The sequence below is a fragment of the Chaetodon auriga genome, chromosome 14 (assembly GCF_051107435.1).
Source record: "Chaetodon auriga isolate fChaAug3 chromosome 14, fChaAug3.hap1, whole genome shotgun sequence".
In the NCBI taxonomy this organism is placed as follows: domain Eukaryota; kingdom Metazoa; phylum Chordata; class Actinopteri; order Chaetodontiformes; family Chaetodontidae; genus Chaetodon; species Chaetodon auriga.
Window position 1 is genome coordinate 24,615,221 of NC_135087.1, and position 9,221 is coordinate 24,624,441.

The 9,221-nt window shown below is 40.7% G+C and overlaps 1 protein-coding gene across 4 annotated transcripts in view; it reads left to right on the forward strand.

Annotated features, from left to right (window-relative positions):
- The window catches only part of dglucy (D-glutamate cyclase), a 34,435-nt gene extending 25,372 nt beyond the window's left edge, over nucleotides 1–9,063 (forward strand). For 2 of the 4 annotated variants that reach the window (XM_076748424.1, XM_076748423.1), the window contains exon 16: nucleotides 650–9,060. In XM_076748424.1, the coding sequence (XP_076604539.1) occupies nucleotides 650–811 (162 nt within the window). In that variant the 3' untranslated portion in view covers nucleotides 812–9,060. Of the gene's footprint in view, nucleotides 1–649 lie in introns of all 4 variants that reach the window. The other 2 variants (XM_076748428.1, XM_076748425.1) reach the window with 1 other exon arrangement.
- Nucleotides 9,064–9,221: the final 158 nt, after the last annotated feature.

Below are 9,221 nucleotides of genomic sequence, written 5' to 3' on the forward strand. Positions count from 1 at the left end.
CCCAATGATGCTGTCATTTTCAGGCTTTTTGAAAAATAAACAGTATTTTTTTGATAAAATTACTATGTTTTTCTCGCAAACTGATGAGCCCACAGAAAATTACCACCTGACTCTACAGTTCCTCTCAGCTCTACAGAGTATTTTAGCCTTTTTTTACCTAATTGTTTCAGTTTTCTGGCCAGCAAACTCTGTTCTTATCAGACTCATTTTCAAAACAGCAGGCAGCTGAGCCAAAGCTCAGATTATCCCACTGTACCCAGTACCAGCCATCAGACAGACAAAGTTAGAGAGACAGATATTTTCCTCAGAAATTGGTGGAGGTAAAAACAGCACGAAAAGGAGAGTAGTAAGTACTCAACATTTGGCAAGTGGTGGCGAGAAAGACAGCTCCAAATGAAGAATAGTGTATTTTCTTCTAGATGTGTAAACACACAACTGTTAGTCAACACATTCTAACACATTCACCGGAAAGACTTTATAAAGTGATATTAAGATGTGTTTTCAGCTTGTTCCTGCTTCCCCCAAGTGGCCGAAAAAAAATAAGGACTGCAGCTCAAAGAATATAAAAGTTTCCTTTGATCTCACTCATGAAATAAAACCAAAAAATGCATACAATGCCATTTACACACTTTCTGACTCTCTCTTCCAGGAGGAGTCTATCCTTTCCACTCTGATGAGTTTTGGGATAAGAAGCGGAAAAACTCGTCACCTGGCCATGGAAGTGGATGGTTTGACCTTTTGCCCCACACACTCTGACATCATCACCAGGCTACTTGAGGTCACACTGTACTCCAACACTCCAAACCCTTGATTAACTCATCTTGTCCATTGTCAGCAGTATTTGTAAAAGAGACACAGTTCAAGCAAAGTTTAATGACTGATCAATCAGTGACAGAATTAACGTTGACTGACACATGCACAGACAGGCTCAATTTATGTGTCTATGCATGCAAGTGAAAGAGAGAAACACCAGATCAATGGGTCTTAACAAGTATGGCTTCGGGAGCCACCATCACCCCTTAATGAGGAGCTGCGACCCAAATCAAGGAAAAATGTAGGCACTCCACTGCAAAAAAAATCCCCCTTAAAATAAAAACATTGTTTTTTGGCCAGGCAAAGGCCCGCGACCCACTTTTTCGGTTTCTCTAGATGACTCTGGAAACACACTCATTTTTTCAGCATTCTTCTCCACTGTATATTTTGTGGGGAGAGGGGATTAAAAAATACTGCTTTTTACTGCTTCTAACACTGCCTTTGTTAGTGAATGATGAATGTTTTTTCTTGTTAAATCAAAATGTCACATATGCAGGTGAATTAACCTTCCCAACAAGATAATGATCTAAAGTGTATTTGTCAGCTATCACCATGGCATGTATGAAATTCATTAAAACCATGTCTTAAGGTCACTGTTGTCTGTATGTATGCACAAAAATGTGGGTCAAAATGTTGAACACTGGAGCACTTTGTGTTTTGTTACCACTTGTTTAATACTAAATATCGAAGTCCTAACTTACAACATTCTTCCCATTGTTAAAGAATTTGAAAGGCATTTTTTTCTTTATGTCTTTGCAGAGCAAGGACATCAATAGCCACAAACATTCTTAATTTCTGCAGAAGTTGACTTTTGCGATTATGGTCCACAGAATGTGTTACATGCATCCCAATAATGGGGTAGTAGGGAATGAGAAAAACAATAAAGGCATGTGATAGAAAAAGTAACAGACACCAAGGGTTGTAGTGAGATGCTGATTGCCAGAAGCAGCCTAGAGAGTAAGAAAAGTGTTGAACACTCTGGCTCCTTATCCATTTCTCTTTTATAAATATTAAGTTTTGATCCTTGGGCCATCTTCGAGATCAACATGATTGCTTAACATAGTTAGGACACCTGTATTTATTGTACCTTAGGACAATTGTTGTTTCCCTTTGTGGTCAAACTTCATTTGTTCTCAGTTCCATAATGATGATGTCTTCAAAGCAACTGACACAAGTAAGCTCATGACCTTGTTCATCTTGAGTGCATATGGGAAATTCAATCTTGTGATTGCCACAATATTGCTGTTAAGCAAAAGTTACATAGAATCAATTTAATATTTCATACACAGTCATTTATACTCACGTTCACACGTGTGAATGTTGGCCATTGTTAGGTCAAGAGATGTATTTGAAGGCTTCCAAAGAAATCTAGTAAGTGGACATTGACCTACAAAATTGTTAGACTACTAGTTTAAAAGATCAGCATACACTTTATTGAAGTCGATAAATTCCTACTGAATGAATAGCTGATGACAATCCACTTCAGCCTGATGTTGTAATGTTATGTCTATAGTAAACAAGGTACTGTACAACTGTACAGACATTTATACACAGGATTATATCAACTGTAGAGCATCCTCTCACAGATTTAGCTGACACACTGCCATGTATGTGTCCTGACACCACTGAATCAGCTGTAGAGGCCCCTAAACCAGCATTTCGTAATGATGCTTTTTATTGGCACAGCGCTAGTGCTAGACCGAAAGCATCTACTCCAGCCAGGACTTGTCTGACGTTGTCGGCTTAAGATATGTCTACAATCAGGCATCTTCCCAGATGCCTTCAAAACAGCTGCTGTAAACCCCTTACCCACACACAGCCTCACAGCTAGAAGGTCCCAGGTTCGATTCCCGCTGTGGGTGCCGGGGGCTTGTCCTCCACCATGCCTTTGGTGCCTGCTGCTCGAGGAAAAGGGGCCTTTCTGTGTGGAGTTTATGTTCTCCCCGTGTTCACCTGGGGTATTCTCCTTAAAAAAAAAAACACTAAAACATGCAAGAAGATCACCACCTGACCAATGGTGACAAAGGAAACTGGGTTCCTGGGTGCCGGTCAGATGGCAGCCCACCGCTCCTGGTCTGCCACAGAGGAAGAACTGACCAAGGATGGGTTAAACGCGGAGGACAAATTTCATCAATTGCATGGCGCATTCACGTGTATGTGTTGTGTGACCAATAAAGGGGATTGGCCCTCTGATTCTTCTTCTTACTAAAGAAGCTATTTACGTGACCTTGTTCTGATATATGGCATTGAAACTGAACACTTAATAGTCTCCTCACAGAATCCTCTTTTATTGGACTATCATTTAATAACTTTTGAATTCATATAACCAGTATACCCACCAGTAGGCAAAAATTCCTACACCGGACTCCTGCCTGATATTACTGTAGCTAAATTTAAGGATATGATCCCATCAGGATGTAATTCAATGCCATGTCTCAATACAACAAAGGACTCCTATGATAACTTTAGACCCTCACAAATTCACTACCTGATTAATAGTGCTACAGGTTCATTGCGTATGACTCTGTTGCCCATCGAAAAAGAAAGATAAAAAAACAGAGGAGGTTAGCTCCATGGTATACCCCCCAAACCCACAATTTAAAGCAAACTTCAGATGGCAGATGGCAGATGGCCGCCCACCCAAGAGTCTGGTTCTGCCTGAGGATCAGAAGAGGCTGGTGCCTTCTGTTATGGGTGGCAGTCGTGGGCGGGGGCCCCGACAACCCAAACCCTGGACTACGACTCTGGCTATGGGGACATGGAATGTCACCTTGCTTGGGGGGAAAGAGCCAGAGCTAGTGCGGGAGGTTGAGCGGTACCAACTAGAGATAGTCGGGCTCACCTCCACACACAGTCTGGGCTCTGAAACCCAACTCCTTGAGAGAGGCTGGACTCTCTTCTACTCTGGAGTTGCCCGCGGTGAGAGGCGGCGAGCTGGTGTGGGCTTGCTTATAGCCCCCCAGCTCAGCTGTCATGTATTGGAGTTCTCCCTGCTGAGCGAGAGGGTCGCTTCCCTGCGCCTTCGGGTCGGGGATAGGTCTCTCACTGTTGTTTCAGCCTATGGGCTTAACAGCAGCGTAGAGTATCCGGCCTTCTTGGAGTCCCTGGGAGGGGTACTGGAAAGTGCTCCAACCGTGGACTCCATCGTTCTGCTGGGCGACTTATCAAGAAACATTCAATAAATTATCATTGCTATGCAGATGATACCCAGCTATATTTATCAGTGAAGCCAGAAGAAACGAATCAGTTAAGCAGACTACAAGCGTGTCTTCAGGACATAAAGACCGGGATGACCTGCAATTTTTTGTTGCTAAACTCAGACAAAACTGAAGTTATAGTACTAGGCCCTAAACACCTTAGAAACTCACTTATGGATGGCATTGCGCTGGCCTCCAGCACCACTGTAAAGAATCTAGGAGTTATCTTTGATCAGGATATGTCCTTTAACTCCCATGTAAAAACAAATTTCATGGACTGCCTTTTTCACCTACGTAACATTGCAAAAATCAGGTACATCCTGTCTCAAAATGATTCAGAAAGTCCGTGCATTCGTAATTTCCAGTTTGGATTATTGCAGTTCCTTACTATCAGGGTGCTGCAGCAGCATGTGGTCTGACAAAAACAAGGAAGAGAGATCATATTTCTCCAATATTAGCCACTCTGCACTGGCTCCCTGTAAAATTTAGAATAGAATTTAAAATCTTTCTCCTTACTTACAAAGCCATAAATGGTAAGGCACCATCTTAGAGTTCATAGTACCTTATTACCCCACTAGAACACTGCATTCCCAGAATGCAGGCTTACTTATGGTTCCTAAAGTCTCCAAAAACAGAATGGGACCAGGCCAGAGCCTTTAGCTATCAAGTTCCTCTCTTGTGGAACCATGTTCCGGTCTTTGTCCGGGAGGCAGACACTGTCTTTACATTTAAGAGTAGGCTTAAAACTTTCCTTTTTGTTAATTCTTATAGTTAGGGCTGGCTCAGGCTTGCCTTGGACCAGCCCCTAGATATGCTGCTCAAGGATTAGACTGTCAGGGGACCTCCAAAGATACACAGAGCTCCTCTGTTCGTCTCTCCCTCTCCATCTGCACGGTTTCATGTCCCACCAAGGCATGTTACTAACTTAGCTTCTTCCCCAGAGTCTTTGTGTTTTGTCATCTCACAAGTTCCCATGGATAGTGGCTGAACCTGGATTGTTGATTATAGCTACGTCTCCTGCCATGGCCCTGCCTGACATCCACTGCAACTGCTACTACTATGAGTCATACTTCCATTATTATTACATCTAGTGTCACTGTGACTGTATTTCAGTCTGTCTCTCTGTCTCTGTCTCTCTCTGGCTGTCTCACTTTCTCTCTCGCCCCCTCTCCAACCCAGCTGGTCGAGGCAGATGGCCACCACCCAGAGCCTGGTTCTGCCTAAGGTTTCTGCCTGTTTTTCCTCATCACTGTAGCCAAATGCTTGTTCATAAAGGAATTGTTGGGTCTCTGTAGGTAAAAGAGTTTGGTCTGTAGCAGCTCTATATGAAAAGTGTCCTGAGACAACTTCTGTTGTGATTTGGCACTATATAAATAAAATTGTATTGAATTGAACTATTGATATCCAACCCTCCATTCATCTGTAAGATCAAATTCACTCCTTTCTCAAAGAAAATAATATCCTGGAGGAATTTCAGTCAGGCTTTAGAACAAACCACAGCAGTGTTCTTACTAAAATAATCAGTGGACTCACACTAAATTCTGATGAAAATAAATTCTCAGGTCTTGTCCTCTTAGAGCTAAGTACAGCATTTCAGAACATTGACCATGATATCTTAATCAATCATCTTGAAAACTTGGTTGTTCTTTCAGACAGTGTGTCAAACTGTTTCAAAAAGTTTATCAAAGAAAGTTTTACATCCGTGGGGCAAAACCAAAAAGAGAAATGCTTTTTAATAATCTGGGTAAATTAACCCACTGGGTTCAATCTGAGGTTACAAGTCTCAATGTTATCCTAGAATTGGATCTGAGTTGTAAGTCCCACATCAACAAGGTAATGAAAACTTAATTTTTCCACCTCAGAAACATAGCTAAAGTACGATAAATGAAGAGAATACTGGTAAACGGCTTCAATAACTTGATTACTGTAATGCACTTTTGACTGGCCTCCTTAATAAAACTAGACTTCAGCTCATTCAAAACCTCCGGAACATACTACATACAGATATCAGGGAAGCAGCTTGCTGAATATGTTTAAAAGAAAGCTATACACTTTTAGCCTTTAATTTGCTATGACTTTTCTGATGCAGGCCTGAAACTATGCATTCTATGTACTCTGTTTTGACATAATCTTACCACTGTTGTTCAGTGTTGTTGTTTTTTTTATCTTATATAATGTGTGCATCTCATTTTCTATTTATTATTTTCCATTTGTGTTCCTTTTTTTACATGAAACACTTGGTGCATGTACTTTTTTATTGTAAAACACTGTGAGCTGCATATGAAAGGTGCCATATAAGTTTATGACGATAATGATGATCATATCTTTTGTAACCCAGTTCTACTGCTATTTATTCCATATACTGGAAACATGAAATGCATCATTACCGGATTTCAGGAATGGATTAGCAATTTACTTGGTAGAAAAAGAAGTAAGTCTGTTAAATGATTTAAAGTTGATTTAAAGAAAAAAGAACTTTTCCTCTCTGCTTCTGTTTTGTTTGCTGTTCTTCTCATCTCCCTTCATCTCCTTTTCAACTGTGACCTTTGACCCCCACATGACCTAAGTTTAATGCAACTTCCTGCAGGATGACCACAGCAGCCAGAACCAGCTGATACTGCCAAGATTAATACACACACATTCACATGCATATTCTGCCTACACATAACACATACACAAACACTCATTCTATTCACACATACACACACATTTTAAGTCCTTTTTCTGTCTGGACATTTTGCATACTTTCTGTAGACACACATGCATTATGTGTGCCTCCAGAGGAAGGATTCTGTTACAAAAACAAATACAATGAGATACTTCTGTTTTCACACACCATCATTTTCATTTTCAGCTCCCAATTCACCTGATTCAGCAGTATTTTTTAATCTCCTAAAACAAATAAACGCTAATAACTCACATCCAGCCAACCATCACATCACTTCACCAAGTACTGAAATAATGAGACAAAAATACTGTAGCTGTTAAAAGAACCAGATTTGTTTGAAATGCTGCAACTCAAAACTTCACTGCACTCAAGCATAGTACTTAGAGGAAAGTAAGTGATCTTTGTAATAGTGTGATATTACAGGAAGATGAGCATTTAAACAGTTATTTGTAACATGTGACCTTTGTTTCTTTTTGTTAAGTCTTGGTGTGATTTGCTGTTTTATGAAATCAAAAATGGTGACGAGAAAATGTGATGTCCCTGCACCAGTCTAACAGACTTAATGCTGTTAAACACCTTATAGCATGTTAGCATATTATGACAGCCTTAAGAACTATAACAGTATTTGACTGGTTTTATGTCCTGCATTTATGAATTGCAACATCTACATGTTTTCACCATAGGTTGATTCGACTAACATGTTAGACATAGAGCAACACCACCTTTCATTTGGAGTTGTGCTTGTCCACCTGATGAATACAAGTCCAATAGTCATTCTCATTTTAGCTCTGGTTTATTTTCCACCAACTCCTGAGGAAAATATCTGTCTCTTTAGATGCTAATTGCTCCACTATGTTCGCCAGCTGGGTGCAAAGAGTGTCTTATTTTGGTGCTGAGAAGGTAGTGTGCAGTGTGTTTGTCTGAGCTTTTATCAATGAGAGCTATGGAGGGGTTTATATATTTTCTAAATTGTAGAGTAATACTGAAGACATCCAAACTATGAAGGAACTCATGTGGAATGATGTAGTAAACAAAAAAGTGTTAAACAAACCAGAATACGTTTTATATTTTAGATTATTCAAAGTAGTCACCATTTGCTTTGATGACAGCTTTGCCCACTCTTGCCATTCTCTCAATCAGCTTCATGAGATAGTCACCAGGAATGGTATTCAATTAACAGGTTTCCCTTGTCAAGAGTTAACTTCTGGAATTTCTTGCCTTCCTAATGTGTTTGAGACCATCAGTTGTGCAGACGTAGGGTTGGTACAAAGGTCTACAGTGAATAGTCCTATTTGACTACTGTTCTAATCCATATTATGGCAAGAACCACTGAACTAAGTAAAGAGAAATGACAGTCCATCATTACTTTATGACATGAAGGTCAGTCAGTCTGGAATATTTCAAGAACTTTGTACGTATCCTACCTATTCCGTAAGTGCAGCCGCAAAGACCATCAAATGCTATGATGAAACCAGCTCTCATGAGGGCCATCACAGGAAAGGAAGACAAAGAGTTACCTCTGCTGCAGAAGATAAGTTCATCAGAGTTACCAGCCTCAGAAACTGCAAATTAACAGCACGTCAGATTAGAGCCCACATAAATGCTTCATAGAGTCCAAGCAGCAGACAAATCTCAACATCAACTGTTCACAGGACACTGTATGAATCAGGCCTCTATGGTTGGATTGCTGTAAAGAAACCACTCCTGAGGAAGAAGAAGAAGAAGAAGAAGAAGAAGAAGAGGAGGAAGAAGAAGAAGAAGAAGAAGAAGAAGAAGAAGAAGAAGAAGAAGAGAATTGCTTGGGCCAGGAAACACAAGGAATGAACATTAGACCAGTGTAAATCTGTCCTTTGGTCTGATGAGTCCAAATCTGAGATTTTTGGCTCTATCTGCCATATTTCTGTGAGACACAGAAAAGGTGAGGGGATGGTTTCTACATGTGTGGTTCCCACCATGAAGCATGGAAGAGGAGGTGTGATGGTGTGGGGGTGCTTTGCTGGTGACACTGTTGGTGATTTATTCGCAATTCAAGGCACACTTAACCAGCATGGCTACCACAGCATTCTGCAGCAATATGTCATCCCATCTGGTTTGCCCTTAGTGGGACCATTATTTATTTTTCAACAGGACAATGACCCCCAACACACCTCCAGGTTACGTAAGGGCTATTTGACCAAGGAAGAGTGATGGAGTGCTGCGTCAGATGACCTGGCCTCCACAATCACCTGACCTAAACCCAACTGAGATGGTTTGGGATGAGTTGTGAGAGTGAAGTGAAGGCAAACAGACAACAAGTGCTCAGCACCTCTGGGAACTTCATCAAGACTGTTGGAAAACCATTCCAGGTGACTACTTCATGAAGCTTCTTGAGAGAATTCCAAGAGTGTGCAAAGCTGTCATCAAAGCAAATGGTGGCCATTTTGAATAATCTAAAATATAAAACATATTCTGGTTTGTTGAACACTTTTTTGTTTACTATGACATTCCATATGTGTTCCTTCATAGTTTGGATGTCTTCAGTATTAATCTACAATTTCTAGAAA